The sequence below is a fragment of the Myxine glutinosa genome, chromosome 5 (assembly GCF_964187855.1).
Source record: "Myxine glutinosa chromosome 5, kmMyxGlut1.1, whole genome shotgun sequence".
Classification (NCBI taxonomy): Eukaryota; Metazoa; Chordata; class Myxini; order Myxiniformes; family Myxinidae; genus Myxine; species Myxine glutinosa.
In genome coordinates, this window is record NC_136265.1 from 152,472,982 (window position 1) to 152,498,368 (window position 25,387).

The following is a 25,387-nucleotide window of genomic DNA, read 5'->3' on the forward strand; positions in this document are numbered from 1 at the left end:
CAGTGGTCCCAAACCCAATACGGTTACCACACGCCCTGCGCTTGACAAACCAGCTGCTGCACCCAGACGGTCCGGCCGAAGCACGAGCAGGCCTGCCTGGCACTCTGACTATGACATGTGATTCTGACATTGACCATTACTGACATTGTGCTTGGTTTCTGGTTCACCAGTTCTTCAATTAGCTTCAAAGTTAGTTACATTTATTCTTCATATTCTCAGTCTTTGTCATGCCAAAAGACACACATACCTGTTATACACTTATATTTTCCATGCCAAAGAATTGGGGGGAGATAGAGGATTCTTAATCATTACTGATCATTATGTTTGTTCTTATGTCTTTCAGACCGTGTTCATTGTTGAAGTTGCAATAAACCGCCAAATGGATTAACAAAGAGAACTGGTCTTATTTACAGAATAGATCCTTTCACTTGTAAATTAGTGTATTTCCCATTGCTAACCCCTTCAGAATAGATCCATTCACTTGTAAATTAGTGTATTTCCCATTGCTAACCCCTGCAGAATAGATCCATTCACTTGTAAATTAGTGTATTTCCCATTGCTAACCCCTGCAGAATAGATCCATTCACTTGTAAATTAGTGTATTACCCATTGCTAACCCCTGCAGAATAGATCCATTCACTTGTAAATTAGTGTATTACCCATTCCTAACCCCTGCAGAATAGATCCATTCACTTGTAAATTTGTGTATTACCCATTCCTAACCCCTGCAGAATGGATCCATTCACTTGTAAATTAGTGTATTTCCCATTGCTAACCCCTGCAGAATAGATCCATTCACTTGTAAATTAGTGTATTACCCATTCCTAACCCCTGCAGAATAGATCCATTCACTTGTAAATTAGTGTATTTCCCATTGCTAACCCCTGCAGAATAGATCCATTCACTTGTAAATTAGTGTATTACCCATTCCTAACCCCTGCAGAATAGATCCATTCACTTGTAAATTAGTGTATTTCCCATTGCTAACCCCTGCAGAATAGATCCATTCACTTGTAAATTAGTGTATTACCCATTCCTAACCCCTGCAGAATAGATCCATTCACTTGTAAATAAGGGTATGCTAATGTACAAGTAATGGATATATTAAACTGACGTGAACCCAAAGAACGAATCAATGACTTTCTTTCAATGTATAATACCCGGGGTAACTTATGTGTAAAGTATCTCGACAAACTACGATCAATTGTCGTACACGTTTATTCACTCTGCCGATACAGGCCCGATTCACCTCAGCACCATCCGAGCTCGCGCATAGTGATACAATGCCGTCACGGTGTAGGGATACAACGGTGATTATTTGCACTTCATACATGACATCCTCCCCTTTAAGTCCAAAATTACCAAGAGCAATATGTGCTAGATTTCAAGAATTGACATTTCAAAAGCAACATTTCCAAAACATGTGAAAATATGTGTGCAAACGGTTATGAGAATAATGAAAATACGTGAAAATAGAACATGTGTCACCGTAAAAATAGAACATGCGTCACCGTGAAAAAAAAACATCTTCAAAGATTCAACCGGTCGGGTGCTTTTCTCTCACGCATTGAGCGTCGCGGTGTACTAGTGGATACAGAGTCCGAGGTGATTCCTTTGGGTCGCGGTGTACCAGTGGATACAGAGTCCGAGGTGATTCCTTTGGGTCGCGGTGTACCAGTGGATACAGAGTCCGAGGTGATTCCTTTGGTCTCCACGAAGGGTGTAGTGTTCGCAGAGGTTTTCGGGGCATCCGAGCCGGCTGGAGCGGCCACGACGATCTCCGGCAGTGGTGGGTCGAACTGTTGTCCTGACTGTGACGATGCTGCCTGACTGACGATTTCTCTCACGCATTGAGCGTCGCGGTGTACCAGTGGATACAGAGTCCGAGGTGATTCCTTTGGGTCGCGGTGTACCAGTGGATACAGAGTCTGAGGTGATTCCTTTGGGTCAAGGTGTACCAGTGGATACAGAGTCCGAGGTGATTCCTTTGGTCTCCACGAAGGGTGTAGCGTTCGCAGAGGTTTTCGGGGCATCCGAGCCGGCTGGAGCGGCCACGACGATCTCCGGCAGTGGTGGGTCGAACTGTTGTCCTGACTGTGATGATGCTGCAGGCTCTATCGACTCACAGTGACGGTTGGTTATGTGGTCCTGATTTCGATGAATTTCGCGGCCATCCTGCAGGGGAATCACACAGGACAGTGGACCTGGCTTCTCGATGATGTCCCCCGGTAGCCACGTCGCACCTGCACCAAAATTTCGGGCAAACACTGGATCTCCAATGTTGATACATCGACTGTTGGACGACTTATCGTGCACCAACTTTTGATTAAGCTGGCTCTGATAAACATTTGATGATATGTCCGGTTTGTGATTGTCGATCTCAAGTGTCGTTTCATCAATAACTCAGATGGAGCTGCACCGGTTGTTGATTGTGGCGTGATGCGGTATTTGAACAGGAGACGAGGAAGCTTTGTTTCCAGGGTTCCCTCCTGAAGTTTCTGCAATCCGGATTTGATGATTCCCACAGATCGTTCGGCCAAGCCATTTGAAGCCTGGTGATGTGGGCTGACAAACTTATGTTTGATGCCGTTCCGACGTGTGAACTCGGCAAACTCGGTACTGGAAAAACACGAACCGTTATCACTCACGATCATCCTGGGCAGACCATGAGTGGCGAAACAGCGTCTGAGTCTTTCGATGACAATGGCTGACGTAGTACCACGCGTCACATAGGCATCAATCCATTTTGTGTGCACGTCCGTAATTATTAGAATCATGCTGCCGTTAATAGGCCCGGCATAATCGAGATGCAGGCGATGCCACGGTTCGCTGGGCCATTCCCAGGGATGCAGTGGCGCTTTCGCAGGTGTATTCCGGGTGCTCTGGCAGGGGTAACAATGTCGAACATGATGTTCGATATCAGCATCAAGATTCGGCCACCACACATAGTTTCTGGCGAGTGACTTCATCTTCACAATCCCGGGGTGACAGTCATGGATTTCATCCATGACCCTGGAACGCAGATTTTTCGGGATCACGAAACGACATCCCCAGAGTCGGCAACTATTTTCCACGCTGAGTTCGTTTTTACGTGCTTTAAAAGCCGCAAAATCTGGGTCACCCTCAGGTAGCAAATGCCATCCAAGCTGTACAGCCTGGACAGTTCTGGACAGAACGGGGTCTCGTCGAGTATGAGTGCGGATCTGGCCGGAATCGACAGCACAATCTTCCAGATGATCCATCAGTGCGATAATGGATCCTGGTGTAGGCGAATCATCAACGGATTCTGGAAGGGGTAACCGACTCATGGCATCTGCATTTGTGATAGACGAACCGGGCTTATAACATATGGTGTAGTCATAAGCAGCGAGAAACAGGGACCAGCGGATGATCCTGGGCAGTAGTGTGTCAGATGTCACCTTAGTTGGACCAAACAGACTGATCAGCGGCTTGTGATCAGTGCGAATCGTGAAATGATGTCCAAGAAGGTACTGGCGAAATTTGCTGATGACGAAAACGATTCCCAATCCTTCCTTGTCAAGTTGGGAATAGTTCTTCTCTGCCGGGGACAACGTTCTGGATGCAAATGCAACCGGTCTTTCCGTACCATCAGGCATCACGTGTGATAATACACTCTCCACTCCATACCGACAGGCATCGCATGTCAGCACAAGATCCTTCTCTGGATCAAAATGAACGAGAACATTGGACGATTTGAGCAGATCCTTAGAGGGCTGGAATACTGATTGTTCAGTAGACCCCCAGCTCCAGGAGATTCCTTTCCTCAAAAGCCGATAAAGGGGGCCCAAAACATCGGTCACATTCGGGATGTAACGACCATAGAACTGAAGCAAACCGAGGTATGACTTCAATTTGGTCACGTCTCGTGGAGCAAGAGCATCCTTGATAGCTCGGACTCTCTCATCTGTCGGGTGTAGACCCTCGGCATCAATCGTATGACCCAGGTACGTGACTGATAGCACCATAAACTTGCACTTGTCTCGACGCAAACGTAGGCCGGAGTCCGAAATCTTCTTCAGAACTCTCTCCAGGTTTTGTAGATGTTCTGCATCCGTACGACCAGTAACCAGAATATCATCCTGGTAACAAACGACATTGTGTTCGGTGGCAAACAAACTGTCCATTACACGCTGATAAATTCCAGGTGCAGATTTCACTCCAAAACTGAGTCGGTGGTACCTGTACAACCCACGATGTGTGTTGATGGTAAGATACTGTTTCGAATTCTCGTCCAAACGGAGCTGCAGATAGGCGGATTTGAGATCGTGTTTCGTAAAAGTCTTGCCTCCCGTGAGATGAGCATAGAGGTCTTCGATCCTCGGGATTGGATATTTATCCAATGAAGAACACTTGTTCACGGTCATTTTATAATCCCCACATATGCGGATGGACTGGTCCGATTTTATGACCGGAACGATGGGCGCCGCCCATTCGGCATACTGGATTTGCTCGATGATCCCCAGATTTTCAAGATGATCCAGTTCCTTGTCAATCCGCTCACGCAGGGCGAAAGGGACTGGGCGAGCCCTGCAAAATATAGGATTGGCATCCCGGTCAACCCTGAGTTTAGCCGTATGTCCTTTCAAGGTTCCAAGCTTATCCTTGAAGACATCCGGGTACGTATCCAGCACATTTTTGAGTGTGTATGCTGCGGTAGGAGAAACGTTGGCTGCCCGGAGTTGATGAATATCTCGACAAATACGTTGGCTGCCTGTAAAGTATCTCGACAAACTACGATCAATTGTCGTACACGTTTATTCACTCTGCCGATACAGGCCCGATCCACCTCAGCGCCATCCGAGCTCGCGCGTAGCGATACAATGCCGTCACGGTGTAGGGATACAACGGTAATTATTTGCACTTCATACATGACATTATGAAAGCTTGCTTCTAATTTATTGGTGGAGAAAAGCCAATGACAAAAAAGAATTTCTGGGCTACTTAACAGTGGATTCAGCACTTTATGGGTTAATCTTCCTTGTATGTAAAGTTTTTAGACGATTTTTCCTTCTTCCTTTAAAGGTATTTTAAACATGCTCCCAATTTCACAATCTCCCCGTGATGGACATTAACGATGTGTTCCTCTTCTTCACCACGTTCAAACGACGCTTCTTCTTTTTCTACATCAAGATTATTTTGTTCCTTTTCTCTTGTTTGTATCCTCAGGCTCATTTGTTCGGTGAATCGGTGTTCTCGCTCTTCCAGGAGTTTGGTTGCGGATGCAAAAATTTCAAATAATCCTTTGCTGGGGGATTAGCTTGGGTTAGCCACGCGGTCCGGAAGTGGACAATGATCCGCCTTTTGAGGACCCTTGAGGTAATTTGACCACGAGGTTGATGGCGGATCGTGCGCTCATTTTGATTTTCGGCTCTGTCACGTTTGCATAATCACGTGATACATTGAAGGTCATGTGACCTGGCTCGCGGATAGTGAGATTCCGTCACGTGTGCTTTATCCGTCGAGATACAACAGGCTCGACCCTCCCCCTGAGCCTGAGGTGTTCACATAAAACAAACAGACGGGATAATCTCAAGACAAAAGTGCTCGAAGGTTGTGGTGTCATTAAAACATTTAAATAACAACCCCAAAATGAGGCAAAGCGTGTGACGAAGTACACGTGGCTGTATCTTATTGGCTGATCATTGTTTTAACCAAGCCCTCTCGAAGAGGCTTCTGGGCTTCTGGACTTCTGGTCTACTGTTCGAGGCAGGCCCAGTGAACTGGTCCAAAGGTTGATTACTCGCGCCGACCATAAGCCAATCACGTGAGTGTTGTGATGATTTCCGTCTGTTTGTCTTTTTCCGCAGAATAACTGGACAACAAAGGCAGCTAAAATCGACAAATTTCGGTACCTGGGTCATTTTGTTGAGTGGCGTATATAGAGCCTTGCGGCTCTGATACTAGATCTGATACTAGTTACATATTCTAGAACCGCGGATACGCGGCAGTACAGATACAGTTTACGCCCTCTAACTAAGGCGGTATTACATGACAAAGAGGAATCCAGGATGTGAGCGAGCACCTCATTAGGATGCATGGTAGTCTTAAAAATAGCGATTGATTTTGGAGCTAGTTATATGTGAGTATATGTCTGGTGTTATTATTATTCCTTTTGAATACATTTTACACTCTGTAGCACAATGATAAGATCCGGTGAGTCTCGCGCGCAGGTCGGCGGTTCGATTGCCCCGGGCCGAGCGGTTTAACATTCAGCATTTAAAGAACGTATAACGGACAAACATGACGAAACATGATGGTGACGAAAACATGTCTGACAAAACATGATGGTGACGCCGCTACGCCCCGGAAGTTATCACGTTCCCCATTACAGTATCTGACGAAACGTCCGGTGTTGTGTATACATGTCTGACGAAACGTCCGGTGTTGTGTATACATGTCTGACGAAACGTCCGGTGTTGTGTATACATGTCTGACGAAACGTCCGGTGTTGTGCATACATGTCTGACGAAACGTCCGGTGTTGTGCATACATGTCTGACGAAACGTCCGGTGTTGTGTATGCATGTCTGACGAAACGTCCGGTGTTGTGCATACATGTCTGACGAAACGTCCGGTGTTGTGTATACATGATTACATGTCTGACGAAACGTCCGGTGATGTGTATACATGTCTGACGAAACGTCCGGTGTTGTGTATACATGTCTGCTGAAACGTCCGGTGTTGTGTATACATGTCTGACGAAACGTCCGGTGTTGTGTATACATGTCTGACGAAACGTCCGGTGTTGTGTATACATGTCTGACGAAACGTCCAGTGTTGTGTATACATGTCTGACGAAACGTCCGGTGTTGTGTATACATGTCTGACGAAACGTCCGGTGTTGTGTATACATGTCTGACGAAACGTCCGGTGTTGTGTATGCATGTCTGACGAAACGTCCGGTGTTGTGTATACATGTCTGACGAAACGTCCGGTGTTGTGTATACATGTCTGACGAAACGTCCGGTGTTGTGTATACATGTCTGACGAAACGTCCGGTGTTGTGTATACATGTCTGACGAAACGTCCGGTGTTGTGTATGCATGTCTGACGAAACGTCCGGTGTTGTGTAGACATGTCTGACGAAACGGCCGGTGTTGTGTATACATGTCTGACGAAACGTCCGGTGTTGTGTATACATGTCTGACGAAACGTCCGGTGTTGTGTATGCATGTCTGACGAAACGTCCGGTGTTGTGTATGCATGTCTGACGAAACGTCCGGTGTTGTGTATACATGTCTGACGAAACGGCCATTTAATTCGGGAAATATTCGTCAGTTTCCGTTTCCCCGTGTGAGGCTGTGTCGTCTTCTCGTCCACGTGGCGATCAGTTAAGTTGTGTTTTTTCTGCTCAAAGTTAAGTATTTTGTTTTGCTGTGTTTGTGTCTACTGTTTCTGGTTCGATCGTGTTTTGCTTTTCGTGCACAATTGTGTATTAGTCAGTCAGTTTGGTCGTACGTGTTTGAGGCCTAGTTGGCCTCGATGCCTGTCTTCCTCTCATGGTGTTCTCCTTCCAACAACAACCTCCTTACCTCCTCCTCAAATCTCCCCTCACCCCTCCCCTCACCTCACCCCTCCCCTCACCCCTCCCCTCACCCCTCCCCTCACCCCTCCCCTCACCCCTCCCCTCACCCCTCACCCCTCCCCTCTCCCCTCACCCCTCCCCTCATCCCTCACCCCTCCCCTCACCCCTCCCCTCATCCCTCACCCCTCCCCTCACCCCTCCCCTCACCCCTCCCCTCACCCCTCCCCTCACCCCTCCCCTCACCCCTCCCCTCACCTCACCCCTCCCCTCACCCCACCCCTCCCCTCACCCCACCCCACCCCTCCCCTCACCCCTCCCCTCCCCTCACCCCACCCCTCCCCTCACCCCACCCCACCCCACCCCTCCCCTCACCCCTCACCCCTCACTCCTCCCCTCACCCCTCACCCCTCACTCCTCCTCACCCCTCACTCCTCCTCACCCCTCACTCCTCCTCACCCCTCACTCCTCCTCACCCCTCACTCCTCCTCACCACTCACTCCTCCTCACCACTCACTCCTCCTCACCACTCACTCCTCCTCACCACTCACTCCTCTCACCACTCACTCCTCCTCACCACTCACTCCTCCTCACCACTCACTCCTCCTCACCCCTCCTCACCCCTCACTCCTCCTCACCCCTCACGCCTCACTCCTCACTCCTCCTCACTCCTCACTCCTCACTCCTCCTCACTCCTCACCCCTCCCCTCACCCCTCCTTTCACCTCACTCCTCCCCTCCCCTCACTCCTCCCCTCCCCTCACTCCTCCCCTCCCCTCACTCCTCCCCTCCCCTCAAATCTCCTCCCCATCAAAACTGCCAACTCACTCCTCCCCTCAAATCTCCCCTCTCACTCCTCCTCCTCAAATCTCCCCTCTCACTCCTCCCCTTCAAAACTCCCAACTCACCCCTCCTCCTCAAATCACTCAGTCATTTCAAATTGATGCAAAAGTTTTTTTATTGTTTTTATTTTTACCAATTTGAAGGTAAGGGCCTTTCTAACAATTTTGGTTCGAGTGACAACCATTCATATAAAAAAAAAATTTTGGAGGATTTTTCTCATCACGAATCTTCCCCGTACCGACCTGCGTTGTCATCCGAAGGGTCCCGAAACTCTTGTTCCAAGTCAGATTTGTTGGGATACATGTGAATGTGTCCCCTCTCTCTCCCCCTCTCTCTCCCACTCCTCTCTCTCTCCCCCTCTCTCTCCCACTCCTCTCTCTCTCCCACTCCTCTCTCTCTCCCACTCCTCTCTCTCTCCCACTCCTCTCTCTCTCCCACTCCTCTCTCTCTCCCACTCCTCTCTCTCTCCCACTCCTCTCTCTCTCCCACTCCTCTCTCTCTCCCACTCCTCTCTCTCTCCCACTCCTCTCTCTCTCCCACTCCTCTCTCTCTCCCACTCCTCTCTCTCCCACTCCTCTCTCTCCCACTCCTCTCTCTCTCCCACTCCTCTCTCTCTCCCACTCCTCTCTCTCTCCCACTCCTCTCTCTCTCCCACTCCTCTCTCTCTCTCTCTCACTCATCTCTCTCTCTCTCTCACCCACTCCTCTCTCTCTCCCACTCCTCTCTCTCTCTCCCACTCCTCTCTCTCTCCCACTCCTCTCTCTCTCCCACTCCTCTCTCTCTCCCACTCCTCTCTCTCTCCCACTCCTCTCTCTCTCCCACTCCTCTCTCTCCCCCCCACTCCTCTCTCTCCCCCCCATTCCTCTCTCTCCCCCCCATTCCTCTCTCTCCCCCCCATTCCTCTCTCCCCCCCCCCCCATTGCTCTCTCTCCCCCCCCATTGCTCTCTCTCCCCCCCATTGCTCTCTCTCCCCCCATTGCTCTCTCTCCCCCCCCATTGCTCTCTCTCCCCCCCATTGCTCTCTCTCCCCCCCATTGCTCTCTCTCCCCCCCCATTGCTCTCTCTCCCCCCCCATTGCTCTCTCTCCCCCCCCCATTCCTCTCTCTCCCCCCCATTCCTCTCTCCCCCCCCATTCCTCTCTCCCCCCCCATTCCTCTCTCCCCCCCCATTCCTCTCTCCCCCCCCCATTCCTCTCTCCCCCCCATTCCTCTCTCCCCCCCCATTCCTCTCTCCCCCCCCATTCCTCTCCCCCCCATTCCTCTCCCCCCCATTCCTCTCCCCCCCATTCCTCTCCCCCCCCCCATTCCTCTCTCCCCCCCCATTTCTCTCCCCCCCATTTCTCTCCCCCCCATTTCTCCCCCCCCCCCATTCCTCTGTCCCCCCCCCATTCCTCTCCCCCCCATTCCTCTCCCCCCCCCATTCCTCTCCCCCCCCATTCCTCTCTCCCCCCCATTCCTCTCTCCCCCCCATTCCTCTCTCCCCCCCCATTCCTCTCTCCCCCCCCATTCCTCTCCCCCCCATTCCTCTCCCCCCCCATTCCTCTCTCCCCCCCCATTCCTCTCTCCCCCCCCATTCCTCTCTCCCCCCCCCATTCCTCTCTCCCCCCCCATTCCTCTCTCCCCCCCCATTCCTCTCCCCCCCCCATTCCTCTCCCCCCCCCATTCCTCTCCCCCCCCATTCCTCTCTCCCCCCCCATTCCTCTCTCCCCCCCCATTCCTCTCCCCCCATTCCTCTCCCCCCCATTCCTCTCCCCCCCATTCCTCTCCCCCCCATTCCTCTCCCCCCCCATTCCTCTCTCTCCCCCCCCCCCATTCCTCTCTCTCCCCCCCTCCATTCCTCTCTCCCCCCCCCCTCCATTCCTCTCTCTCCCCCCCCCCCTCCATTCCTCTCTCGCCCCCCCCCCCTCCATTCCTCTGCTCCCCCCCCATTCCTCTCTCTCTCCCCCCCTCCATTCCTCTCTCTCCCCCCCCCCCCCCCCCATTCCTCTCTCTCCAAACCCATCTCATCCTCCCTCTTGGTCCATCTCTATCTGTATCTCTATCTTCATCTCTATCTTCAATCCCACTCCACCCTCCAGGTCTTTAAAACAGCTGTTCACCACCATCTCTTATCCTCCCCCATCCAAAACCTTGATCTTTTCTACCCCGCTAATTTCGGTCCCCTTGTGTTTTATACCTCTCCCCCCCCCCCCCCCCTCTGCCCTTCCCATGCCTCCTGCCCCAAGCCCTCTCCCTCCCACACTTCTCCCTGCTCTCAAATGTTGTGGTTGTGTGCTTCCCCTTCTCTCCCCATCTTGTCTTCCGCTCCCTCTTTTTGTATATTTTGTTTGTCTGGTTGATTTGTTTGTGAAATAAATGTTAGCTCTTTCACGAGCCTCGATTCAGTATACAAAAAAAATAAAAAATAAAAATCTGTCCGTCTCCTAGTTTTTTGACTACCTCTTATTTTAGCATCTTTAAAGGTACTAAATAGTGGTCAATTTATGGTCATGCAACTGTATATTAATTTTTTTTTTTTTCCTGCCACACAGCTCTGAAGAAGGGTATTGAACTTCTGAATACACACGCTGTTGAAATGGCCAGAAACATGGGTACACATGCAAGTTTGAATGCCCAGAGGGTGCTCGTGGAGGACACTGTATACATCGTAACGCAGATTAATGGACAGAGGAAATGCGGTCCTCCACCTGGTGAGGATGTGGACATTTCAATATTGCTCTCGGTATTTCTTTGGTGGTTTAAAGGTTCACATAATCAGAAATTAATGTTTCATTTAATGAATAAATATGGCTTCACTTAACTCTTAATCGTTGTTTTTTTTTTGTTGTTGTTGAATAAATATCTTGAAACGAAGATTCTAATGTTTTTTTGGTGTACTTGTAAGCTTGATTGGTCCTGCTCTAGGATGGTTTTTCAAAATGAAAGTTCGACAAGTCATGCTCCCCACACTTAAACAAGTACAAAAAGTTTTAATTGAAACAAAAGCCGCGTCGATGTTACACAATGCCTAGATGCAGCTGTGCCTATAACGTCGATGTTATAGGCACAGGACATTCCTATTGATTCGATTACTTGATGTTATTTTTGTGCAAAGTGAAAATATATCTCGGCAATTTCCCGTGTGTGGCGACGAATTTTTAATATATCTCGGCATTTTCCCGTCTGTTATTTCGGGCGGTGTATGACTGACCATGCCGCGATTTAAACAAAATATATATATCTCGGCATTTTCCCGTCTTATTTCGGGCGGTGTATGACTGACCATGCCGCGATTTAAACAAAATATATATATCTCGGCATTTTCCCGTCTCTTATTTCGGGCGGTGTATGACTGACCATGCCGCGATTTTAAAAAATATATCAATGGACTTGAAGTTACAGGCCTTTGAGAATTCATTTCGTTCTATAAAGGGCAACTTTCATCGGATTTTCTTCCCGTTTTTTTTCAACCGAGTCTAAAACTATGTTAGCGACTGTGAAAAATGAAATGATATATCGAATTTGATTTGAAATAAAACTGTGTGAGAGAGGAAGACACCACGGGCCTACAAAACAGGCCTCAAAGCTATGCGAGTTAATAAAATGGTGGATATTTGTTTATATGAAGCCTCTCCCACAATGGGTGGAGCTATGGTTCCCAGAATGGGTGGAGCTTTGAGGTTTTGTCTTCTCTGCAAGAAGAACAAGAAGAACAAGAAGAAGAACAACAACAGCAGAGGGCACTCTATGACAAGCGTCTTGCGACGCGAGTAGGTGATAAATGTTGCTTCTGGGACACCTCCGTTTAACATGGGAAATCCCTATCTAATGTCATTTACCCCCTTGTCTTTTTCAAAAATCATAAACACCTCTATTTCTCCCTCTATGAACCTATAATCCTTCTCACCGTATGAACCTATAATCCTTCTCACCGTATGAACCTATAATCCTTCTCACCTTATGAACCTATGATTTTCTTCCTTTATGAATCTATAATCCTTCTAGCCTTATGAACCTATGATCCTTCTCACTTACATGTAATTTTTACCCTATTCCCCCCACTAGCCCCTTAATGTAGTTCCTTAGACCACTCTACTAATGAGCCTATAAATATATTATCTCTTTCTAACTTTTTAAAGAGTTCCATTCTCCTATAGAACTCATCCCCATCAAGTATATTTATAAAGTATACAGGTTCCTTAACCTTTTGTTGTGAAAGTATAAAGTGGTATGTTTCACGGAGGGTTCTTGTTTGACCTCCTCCTCTCCCACATACCATTTTAAAATTATAATATTTATTATCCGATTGATAACCATTAACGTTCTCACTCCACTCTAATATATTTTTCTTCCCGCCCTCCATTACCCCACTTAACAAATGAATACGTTTATCCGTCTTGAGAACCTTCTGACCAGTGATTCTCTCAACCTCTTGAATCTAATATTTTTCACATTCGTTGTGTTTTCTATTTATATACCAAGGTTGATTACACCTCCACTCTTTAGTCTGGTTGATACTTGGTTCTATCATTTATATAATAGAAAAAAGGTGGTGGTAGCCTGTTAAAATCCCTAACCCCCCTTTTTAACTTATCACTTATATACATCTTATCACTTATATACATCTTATCACTTATATATCTTATCACTTATATATCTTATCACTTATATATCTTATCACTTATATATCTTATCACTTATATCTTATCACTTATATATCTTATCACTTATATATCTGATCACTTATATACTTATATAACCATAAGGGAGACTATCAATTCCATTTTCTAAAATAAACCTCTTATCATCAAAAGCCCCCAATGCTTTCTTATTCACCTCTTCTGAATATAATTGATGTTTATAACTTCTTATTCCATTAATCTTTCTAAACTCTTCTTTCTTTGTTGTTAAACAGTTATAATAATCCTTAAAGTTTATTGTTTCTTTAATGACATTTTTCTTTACACCTTTTAACTTCTTATCAGTCTTTTCAACGTTATTCACAATGTATTTATAAGCATAAGCCTTCGACCTCAATCCCACAAATTCACTCATAATATTTCCTCCCAATTCATCCTTGAACTTTCCAATCACCTTTTTATTTTTAGAAGAGAACAACTCACTCTCTGGACTGTAATTACTTGTATCATAGATATTAATGTCCTTTTTCATGTCTGAATAAACATCATCAGTATTAATTTTCAAAATAAAACTATCAGTATCCATATACAACAATGACACATTATCCTTATACTTTGATTTTAGATTAATATAAAAGTAATCATACATTAATGACTTTGACAAGTCAAGAATTGATGTTCCAATGTAAATAGGTTTGTCCATTTCAATACTCTTTAACCAAATGGATCGCACAAAAGTTCTCAGTAAAGACCTCAGCTCTAGTAAAACTCGGTCTATTAATTAATTTTGATGCTTGTTCCCAAGATGTTGCTAGTCTGATATTTTGTCTTTTCCTCACATTCTCCATGGTCTTACCAAAGACCGCATTATTCATCAATTTATAAAAGTCTTTCTCAAAATCTGTTTTTGACTCTGTTCTTCTTTGTGTATTAAAATCGATGTACCCCTTTAACCAATGACTTTGATTGAACTTTAGAACCCTGTGGATCTTCTCTACTCTTAGACCTTTTGATAAATATTGTTGCAAATTTCTTTGGTGTAGTACATAATTTTTCTTGTTATATAATGTAGTAAGTAATTTTTCTGTTGATTCACCTATATCAAACGATCGTTGATAATCACTCAACCATTCTTTCTTTGGACTTTCTTTCTCACAAGCAAATGGAAGATCTTTATGTTTGATATGAAGTTCTTCAGGATATTTTAAATCGACCTCAAAATAATAACCAACCTTTGAATCATCCAATTTTTTGTGTAGAGATACATACATCTTGTAAAACCTTTGTGTAGTCTTTTTCCTTTACCCATCTTAGTTTCCCATAAGGAAGAGCTTGAGACATTGCCCAGCCATACAAGTTGTTTGCGTCATAGTACATCAAGTAAGAACTCTCTTTCGTTGAATCATAATTTGGAAGATATTTGTTATTTGCTTTTGCGTATCTGCTCGAGCATACTTGTGAAATTCCACCTCTTTTTGCCTTTTCAATCATCAAAAGCATATCGACATCGGTTATCAAATCCAAAGCTTGTTTTGTCATTTTCAACATTGCACTCCAAGCCAATCCAGGTGCTGTGTAGTAGTGAGCAGGATCCAATCCATATCCAGTGCGACAAACAGATCTAAAGGCTTCAAATACATCGGCCAATAAAAGCACATCAGTTTTGAGATACAAATCGTGATACTCGCCAAGATTCTTGATGTTATATTTTTCCCAAACATTTTGTGCGTGTACATAATCTTTATCAGATATATGACTGTTGTTTAATTTGTTATCGAAATTTTCTTTTAAAGGAAGTTGTGTTTCATTGAATCTCTCAAATGAGTCCATATAGTCATAGGGGTAAATTCCCTTTTGTGTTAGAAAATCTTTATCTGAAAAATACTCTGAAAGACATGGAAACTCTTTTAGATTTTGAACCAAGTTAGCCAATGGACTTGCCATGAATTTAAATGTATCAAGAAATCTGATATGAGTAATAGGAGATGTGTGAATTGTTTTTGTGAATGAAATGTATTTCTGATCTGTGTTAGGAATTGCTGAAATGTGTCCAGATGTCTTTGAAAGTTCATTAATAAATAGATGCGTATCATAATGAGCATTGTTATGAAGAAAGACAGGAATGAAAGAGGGGAGTTGATAATTAATATTACAACTTTGATGAGCTGGACCTCTATATTTACCAGTGAGATGACAATGATCTCTAACCTTTAGACCTTCACCAATTTTTTCCTCACAAATATGACAAACATTGTTTTTACTAAATTCCCTTTTCTGTTCACTCGTCAAGGACATTGGTTTATTAGTTTCTCTCATTATCTTGGTTAATCGGACAGTCTTTTTCTAGTCGTTTCACAAACTCCTCTGGGGTATTTCAGCCTCTATACTCCTCTAACTTGTTATATTTATCACCAACGGATGATTTTATATAATAACAAAAACCGCAAGGAGTATGTTTTTGATATTTATTTGTGTATGATTCTTTTGGATCTGGAGAAGCAGTATCTATTTTTTCTAGAATACTTTCAAAATCAGCATATATAACAAATGGATGTTTGATCTTTTTCTTTTCATCTTTGAATGTGATATTTGAGCCTTCTTTAGGCATATTGATTACCGTTGATTTATGTTCACCACAATAATTTGAATGTTTATCTAATCTTTCTTGTGTATGGAAGAAGTTAAGACAACACAAACAAATATATATTTTATTTGTTCTTTTACATACTTGTGGTTTTATTAATTTAGCAATACCTTTAATGTATGTATAATGTGAATTTTCCTCTGAATTAAAATATAGAAGATTAATATGAGTTTGTTTACAATTGTCAGAAAGCTTTAAAACCTGAATGCTGTTTGTTTCTGTTAGACCATAAACATTAACTGATAAATTATTTATCTTTTCAAATTTAGGAATATCATTTAAAGCCATCGGAAACTTTAGATCTTTCGTATTTAATGTATTCTCATATTTTTTATAATGAGATACTCTTTCATCATGAAAATGTGGAGGATGTAAGTGTGCTAGAATAGACCAGAGAAAACATTTATTGTCTTTATTTTTGATATTGATAACTGCTTTTCTATTTTTGATAACACTGGGTAAATCAATGTAGGAAGAAGCTTTTAGAGGATCTGATTTAAGAATATGAATGTCTATGTAAATAATTTTTCCTATATTGAATCCACTTCCTACGATTGAATTATCCACATCTTGCTCTTGTTTAATAAGTTCATCATAGACTCCTGATGTTTTAAAATCTTGATATGAAGATATAAAGTGTGGCTCAGTTCTCATGTATGGTGTATCTATAACTCCTTCGTCCTTTGTCATTTCTAATTTTACTCCCATATAAAATTTAAGTGGTTTCATTTCTTTTAGTGTTTTTTCAATCAACGTTTGAACAGCAGGTTTAACCATTTCTACAGCATCAACTATAGACTCTGGTTCAGGAGGTTTGAAGTTAAAGACTCTTATTTTAATATGTCCTTTGAATGCGCCATCAGAGTTTTTAGTTGTGATAAAATTTGATAAATGTAGAATTGTTTTAAGATGTATTTCGAAGCCTTTCTTGAGGATATTTTTATTACATGCAGAACAGTGTTTTGTTTCCTTCTGAATAGGAGATAGTAGGTGAAGTAGATTAAATGTGTGTTTGTTAGTTTTAAGGTGTCTTTTGTATTGTTTATATTCTTGTTCACAAACGTCACAATACGTTGCTTTGATCATATTTATTTATATAGTAAAATTATACTTAAAACAAAGTGCCTTTTTTAGAGGCTTTTTAAAAGATGAAACTGTGCTTAAAGTAAAACACCTTTGAGCTTTTCAACTCGTTTTATGTATATAACTTTACTTAAAGTAAAACACCTTTGAGCTTTTCAACTCGTTTTATGTATATAACTTTACTTAAAGTAAAACACCTTTGAGCTTTTCAACTCGTTTTATGTATATAACTTTACTTAAAGTAAAACACCTTTGAGCTTTTCAACTCGTTTTATGTATATAACTTTACTTAAAGTAAAACACCTTTGAGCTTTTCAACTCGTTTTATGTATATAACTTTACTTAAAGTAAAACACCTTTGAGCTTTTCAACACGTTTTATGTATATAACTTTACTTAAAGTAAAGCGTCTATGTATTAGCCAGAAAGTTTAGATACTCTAGTTCATCAATTTCAATTTCACTATCTGAGTCATCAATAAAGCTACTCTCATAACTATCATTTGAACACAAACTATTATCATAACTATCTTCAGATCCTAGACTCTCAGTATAATAACTCTCAGAGTATTGACTGTTAATATCACTCATTTACATACCATTAAACTTCCATCAATATCTATATATTTTCTTTCATTAGAACTAATAACCACAATATTTTTTTACATTAAATGTTATTTTCAAATAATCTCTAATAATCAGAGTACGGAATGATAGTTCACCACTAATATTCATATTATTAATTTCACCCACATCTTTGGGTCTATTAAAGAATATACAAATGTTTCCTCTGGAATCGTTGATGGTCTTATCATTCATTTTCAAAGCTTCTTTATCAATGACCTTTTCAAGCTTTGAGTAAATTGTTAGTAGTAGTGGAGAAACTTTTGTCAAATTTACTTTAATAGAGTTATTAATTAACATAGCTTGTCCCGTAAATTTAATAAAAGGACACATGTTAGTCTCCATTATGGGTTTAATCCAAAAATTTCCATATTTATCTTTGTTCAATTTAACATCTTTGACATATTTTTCTATATCTTCCACCGAAGTAGAGATTGATTGAAATTTGTCTTTTGTGTTTTACTTTAAGCACAGTTTCATCTTTAAAAAAGCCTCTAAAAAAGGCACTTTGTTTTAAGTATAATTTTACTTTATAAATATGATAAATTCTGAAGGATATTTAGAATTTCCAGACTCTCCATATGATAAATTAGAAATCTGCCACCATTGTGGTAGAATAGGGCTTAATAATGAGGGTTCATATAAACAATGTATTTTCTGTGATTTAATTTTAATTAATGGTAATAAAAAAATATAGAAAAATATATAACTCTTTTAAATTAGAACCAAAAATGAATTACTTTACAAGATTAATAAGAGAGATGAATGTTATGGTGATAATACACCATTTCTTACAAGGGAAGAGACTATTTGTATTGAGGAAATGTATAAGGGTTTAATGATATTTATTATTCAAAATAATTTTAATGGAAATGTTAATACAAGATACTATATAAACAAAATAATGGATTATTTTGAAATTAAACCTGAACTCAGGATAAAATATAGAGTTTCTCAAAAAACTCAAAAAAAGTTAGATGACTTGTTTTCCAAATATATAAATGAATGATTTTTTACCCGTTTGGGAAAATAAGATAAAATTTAATAACCATAAAAATCTTCCAAATTCATTGAGATGTCTAATAGTCGGTTCAAGCGGATGTGGAAAAACCTGTTTACTTTTAAAGATGCTCCTTAGTCCTAATTTTTTAGATTATGATAATTTAATAATTTTTACAATGTCAAGTTTTCAACCCGAGTATCAACTACTCTCACAGGGTTTTAATGCGGGTCTTAAAAAGGAAGACATTATCGGTTTATTTAAACTTCAAAACGAACTAAATGATTATAATATTGATGATATAATACAATTATTTTGTGATACACAGAAATCAAAATCAAAACCAAAACCCATAACTTGTATTCTCGGTGATAATACGGATGATATACCTTCACCTCAAGATTTAGATAAATCAAAAAAGAACCTCGTTATCTTTGATGATTGTGTTAATGAGAGAAACCAAACAGTAATGGATAGCTACTATACAAGAGGGAGCCATTCTTCTTGTAATTGTATTTATCTTAGTCAGTCATATTTTCAACTCCCTCGGCGCTCAATAAGAAACAATGCTAATACTTTTATTTTATTTAAGTTAAATTCAATAGATACAAATAATTTTTGGAGAGATAATTGTTCTACATTATGTAGTAAGAAGGAATTTGAAAATAATATGAAACACACGATTGGAAAATATAAATATATTGTTGTGAAACAAGATGAGATACTAAATGATATTTTTCAATAAATAAATACAGAAAATGAATACCGAAGAAAGAGTAAGAAAGTTTAAAGAACATCAAGAGTTGGTTTCAAAAGTTGTAAAGCAACAGGAAGACATAAAGAAGAAAAGGAGACAGAAACTAACTGGTGAAGAAGCCTTTGAAAGAAAACAAGAGAAATTTTTTAAACCACTTTTAAAAACTCAACAAACGATTTCACCTACAGTTCCCACGGTAGAATTTACTCTGAAAAAATTTCAAATGCTCAAAGATTTTAGTCAAATGACAGAGCAAGAACTTGGAGAATTAGAATATGATGATGAAGGATTATTTCAGCATCTTGAGAAGGTAAATAAACTTTCCAATTATATTGTAGAAGCTCTTCAAAACAATGAATATTTGAAGGGTTCAAAAACCAGAGCAGGTCTCATTCCAACAGAAGAACCAGCACAGTTCCATCTTGTGAAAGAAAAGTTATTGATATTTAATGATAAATTGGTGTTCTTAAGTTCTGACCAACCAAATGTTGAATTAACCCCAAGATTAATGTTTCTTCTAACAAAAGATGGACATGCTAATTCACCTTATTTTGATGAACCGCTTGATATGGAAAGAGAGGAAGATAGAGAGTATATTGAGTTGCTAAACGCACTTGATTATGGAGTTTTTGTTGCTGGTAAAAGTAAGAAGAATGAGAAGGAGAAACATATTATTGATGCTTTAAGTAAGCTTGGTTCAGGTGTTAGTTTTCTTCCAAATGACCCATCACAATTAGTTAATAGGTTATTATTGTTGTTAGGTAGTAAGAAGGCTGGAAACAACAATTGTTTTAATGAAGCATCCGCCATTTTAGATCAGTTGATGAATATGAAAATAATTAATAAATGTCAATACAAAGATATTTTATTAGATATTAAATAAGATGAGAAGCACAATTCTTAGTTTTAATTTCACAACGAGTGATTACACAGCTTCATTCCCTTACCCACTACAACTTGACCCCACAAAAGAATATGAGGCTTCTTTGTTGTCAATGGAGACTTACAATACCCTTTTTAATATCACAGAGAAAAACAACAAGTTTAGTTATAAGCCAGGAAGTGGATATAAAACTATAACCGTTTCACCCGGTGCTTACGAGATTTCTCAAATATCTTCAGAAGTCTCTCGCCTTATGAAAGAAAAAGGTGATGAACCAAAAAATATTGCAATAGATATTCAAAAACACACTTCAAAATCAACTATTAAACTTAAAAATAATTATAAAGTTGATTTCACGATTGAAAATTCGTTCAGAGAGCTATTGGGTTTCTCTTCTAAAAAGATTGAAACTAATGGGACGTCTTACAGTGATAATGTCATTCAAATATCCTCCGGTATAAATTCAGTATTAATTCATTGTGATTTGATTGATGGTGCTTATAACGATGGAATAAGAACAAATACAATATTTTCATTCAGTGCATACTCAACCCCGATTGGTTATAAATTTAATATGGAACCAAAAAAATCTTGTCTATTTACCTGTGTCAGGAAAAACCATATACAGAGTAAATTTTAGGATAACCGACCAAGATAATCGTATGATATCCTTTAATGATGAAATTATATCCATCAGAATTCACCTACGTGAAGTTTTTCAATAAATAAATAATGGTTATTGTGAGAAAACACGAGTTGGGAAAATATAAAATAATTACAGGGGATGGGATGTTCCTTTCACCATATTATAAGGGTGAAGGTATGTTTCTTGGTAGAGGATACTATAAACCAAAGAGACAACGGGGTGTGGGACATCAATTTAGAAATAAAGGAGATGGGATAATTGATACTCTAATGGGTATTGGTTCAACCATCCTTAAACATAAAGACCTAATTGGTTCAACTGCTTCAGCCGTGGGCTCAGTTGTGGGTGCTATAAAGAGTATAAAAGATGCTCAAAAGGAGTCACAAAATTACAAGCAATCAAAGAAATTTAAAAAGGTAAAACTCAACTAGCTTCACAAGAACGACAAAAAAATCATTAAAATACTTGGGTCAGGATTTCAACGATTTTAATGCTATATAAATACAAGTATGGAAGCGATTGATAGTATCTATGATTTGGATGATACGATTATCATTTCAAACTCTACTAAAAAGGAAGACTATTTTAAGCTAAATGCTATAACAGGAACAGACTGGAATTCAAACGGAACAAAAAGTTTTGAAATAAATAATCAACAAACTTACTTGAATATAGCTGATAGTTTCTTGCTGTGTAAATTTAAATTCACTAAGGCTGCGAATAATACTAATGCTACACTCGTAAATGATTTCTTCTGGAAAATGTTTGATAGTGTCCGCCTGTATATTGGAACACAAGAGGTTGAAGCGGTTGATTATGTCTCTGCTATATCTGAAATGATGAAATTTACACTATATTCGTTTAGTGATAGAATGGGTAAGGGAGCTGTTGAAGGTTTTATTCCTGATATGTCAATGGAAACAAATGCTGACCCTGGTTATAGTCAAAGGAAGTCAATGTATAATGATACAAAAGCAGAGAATAGTTTTACCGTAGCAGTACCTCTGAAAGGTATATTTGGATTTTGTGATTATGATAAAGTTTTGTATGGTCTTAAAATTGGATTTCAACTACAAAGGAATGATAATGTAAATAGATTGCTTTTTGGGGTTGAAAATGCTTTTGGCGACAATAATAAATTTGTTATTAATGATTTGTGTTGGTATATTAGTGAATATACTCCTAATCTTAAAACGGAAGAGATGTTAAATAGAAGACTTAACTCAAAGAAACCGCTAAATGTATCATACCTTAAAAGAAGATGTCAACACGTTAAACTGGAACACACTACCTACACTTGGAATTTGGGTGTTCTTGAAGGAAAGCCACGATACCTATGGCTCATTTTTAAGAAACCAGATGGAGAGGAGGGTACTGATAAGAATAATGCGCTGAGTGATAATGCTAAGGTGAAACAACTTCGGGTTTCTCTTGATGGAACATTTTATCCGCGAGATAGATTGGAAATTGATTGGGAAAAAAATGATTATGCGGAAGCCTACAAGTCTTACCAAAAGGTGTGTGAAAGCAACGGTAATAATGAACCTATTTTGGATATGGTTGCGTTTCAAAAACTTTATACCATCTACGCAATTGACCTGAGTTCTCAAAAGGAAACTATAAAGTCTAATCGAGTGGATACTTCTCTATACATTGAAAGAGGAGAGAATGAAGAAGTTGATGCTTATTGTTTGCTTTTGGAGGAAACAGAATTACAGATTAATACAGATAATGGTGTTATGATTAATATCACATAGGTTTTTTCTCATAAATAAATGAGTAGGAAAGAACTGGTATATGTTAATCAAATCGATCTTAATAAATTAACATCTTGTATTCAAAATCAAAAGCCTTGTATTATTAACGTTAAAACAATTCAAAGAAAAGGAGCAGTAAGAATTGATGTTTTACTCACAAGAGAGCAGGTAAAAACACTAAATGATGCTGGTTCACTTAAAATTAAAATGACAAAACCTATGTTAAAGAAATATTCAATACAAGAGGGAGGATTTCTCCCGTTTCTAATTCCTTTATTTGCTGGTTTAAGTGCGGCGGGAGCATTGACTGGTGGTATTTCAGCAGCGGTAAAAACTGCTAACGAAAGGAAGGCACAACTAAAAGCTCAAAAAGAATTGGAAAGACATAACAAGGAGTTGGAGAAACAAATTAGTGGAAGTGGTGTAATTGTAGATTTTGCTCAAGAACTTGAAAGTCTACCTGATAAAGCTAGATTGTTAGTTGGAGATATGCTTTCCTCTATCGCTCAAGCGGGTGTTAAACTAACTAAAAGGGGTAATGGGTTCTATCTTTCTCATAAATAAATGGATAAATGGTTTAAACAATTTGGAAAGAATACAACGTCAAATATAGAACTTACTAAATATTGTAAAAAACTAAAAATTGATAATGTGGTTATTTGTATGAGAGATGAATTTAAAAAGTTGTCCAAGAATACAATGAATATTATTATGAATTTAGACACACAGAATGGTTCTCATTGGGTTTGTATTCATAATAGTCAGGATAAATATTATTTTGATAGTTATGGTATGCCACCGCCTGTTGAAGTAATACAATTCTTACAGAATGGTGTTTATCAAACATTTCAAGTTCAAGAAATTGATTCTAAATGTTGTGGTCAATTGTGTTTATATGTATTATTTCAACTCAACAATAATGAAAATTTTTATGATATCATTTTAAATCTAATATAAATGACATGTTGGAAAAGATGGTTCTATCTTTGGAAAATCCTCTCAGGATATTGATTTATCAAATTATTATACAAAGGCACAGGCTGAACGACAAAAATATAGTATAAGTAAAAATATTAATATGAAGAATACTTATAAATTAATCAATTATCCAAACCCGACAGATGCGAATGACTTAATTAGATTTAGTGTTTATCACAATATATATTTTTAAAGAAAACAGCACGTTTTGTTAAACAAGTAAAATTTACAACCACAACACCCGGTTATACTGACCATACACCTTTCCTCATTCAATTTAACTATCTGCTTACAATTGAATTTTATAAAGAAGGACATATAGTTAATATGCAAATCAATAAATGGGGGTATGATATGCCTGATTTAGGGTATAATTGGTATTTTTCAATAAACTTAGAAGACCTACATGATTTGAATCAGTCTCGTAAAGAAGAATATTATCCGCTTGGTGAGGATAAGGATTTATGTGGAAATACAATTGGTAAACAACAAATACATGGTTTTAAGAAAAGAAAAATATATGATAGTATAGCGATGGTTAACATGACAAAGAAGGAAGGTAATGAGATAAGGATAGAAAGCCGAGGAATACAAACCGATTTGGTAGTGGGAAGATGGGGTGGTATTACCTGTTATAATATTAATCTCACATATATTTCTGATACATAAATGGCAGGAAAAAGACTACAAGAGAATTATAATTTTTGTATTCAGGGATACCTACAAGAAAAGGGTGCTCGGTCTTACATACCTTATGATTTGGAGCATATACATGGAAATTTTGTCATTAAAAAGTGGCCTTATACTGATATTGCTAAACCCACAAATAGAGACTTGTTTAAAATATTAAATAAAAATGAATTTCTCAAAGTTATGAAATATAAAACTCTTTTAGAAATCGTCATCAAATCTTATTGGTATCCTATTATGAGAAAAATAATTATAGATACAAGAATATCTCAAAATCCAGATGAGTATATGTATAATATTCTTTGGGGCTCAAGCTCAAGGGTAGCAAGGGATGAGAAAGGAGTTGAAGAAAAGGAGGAAGGAGTTGAAGAAGAGAAGGAGGAAGGAGGAAAGAGAGGAGGAGAAGGAGGAGAGGGAGAAAAAGGAGAAGGAGAGGGAGGAAAGGGAGAAAAAGGAGGAGGAGGAGAGGGAGGAAAGAGAGAGGGGGGAAAAATATAAAAATATGACCATTCCTGAGATTAATGAAAGATTGAAGTTATTACGACAAATAAATCAATCTCAACGCACCGAAGAGGAAAATAAAGAACTAATGACTCTTATGAAGATATTGGTTTTTAAATTTGCTATAATAAATTCAGAGCAGATATACAACATGTAGTTGATGTTGGTGTTATTGACTTTAGTTAGTTTTATTTGTAAATAAATGGAGGAGAGAGTGAAGGCATTCCTAAGGATTCTTTATGTTTTAAAAATCAAGATAGAAATGTATATGTTGAAAACCCAAAAGGCTTTGGCACTATGTAGGACTTTTTCTCATAAATAAATATGAGTAATTGTCTCAAATGTAAAAAGAAAACTAAATCTAAAAATATCTCCTTTGTTAAAGCTAAAAATAATAGTTTATCAAAAAGGAATATGTCAAGTGTGTGGCTCTAAAAAGTGCCAATTCATCTCTCCTAAAAGTGGAGGAGACATACAAAAGTTTTTGTCAGGAAGTAAATTTACAACAACTGGAATTCCAGGGGAACTACATCTACCTGGATATTCTTTCTGTGGTCCTGGAACAAACCTGGATAAAAGATTAGATGAGGCTGACAATCCTAAACCTTGGTCTAAACCTACAAATAGGGTTGACAAAGTGTGTATGGAGCATGATATTGCTTATGGGAAAACCACTACGTTGACTGAAAAACATAAAGCCGACAGAGAAATGTTGTATAATTTGTCTTTGATACAAAATCCAACGTTGAGAGAGAAGGTTGATAGGTTTATTGTGAGAAATTTGATAAACGCTAAATTGAAACTTGGCCTTGGTTATTCACCCT

General features: G+C 39.7%; 1 protein-coding gene across 5 annotated transcripts in view; it reads left to right on the top strand.

The window, feature by feature from the left end:
- The first annotated feature begins 5,707 nt into the window (after window positions 1-5,707).
- LOC137426911 (putative RNA-binding protein 46) overlaps window positions 5,708-25,387 on the top strand; it is an 83,097-nt gene continuing 63,417 nt past the window's right edge. The window contains exons 1-2 of one of the 5 annotated variants that reach the window (XM_078778873.1): window positions 5,708-5,785; window positions 10,915-11,073. In XM_078778873.1, the coding sequence (XP_078634999.1) occupies window positions 10,959-11,073 (115 nt within the window). In that variant the 5' untranslated portion in view covers window positions 5,708-5,785; window positions 10,915-10,958. Of the gene's footprint in view, window positions 6,101-6,863; window positions 7,382-10,914; window positions 11,074-25,387 lie in introns of those variants that run through there. The other 4 variants (XM_078778870.1, XM_078778869.1, XM_078778871.1 and 1 more) reach the window with 4 other exon arrangements.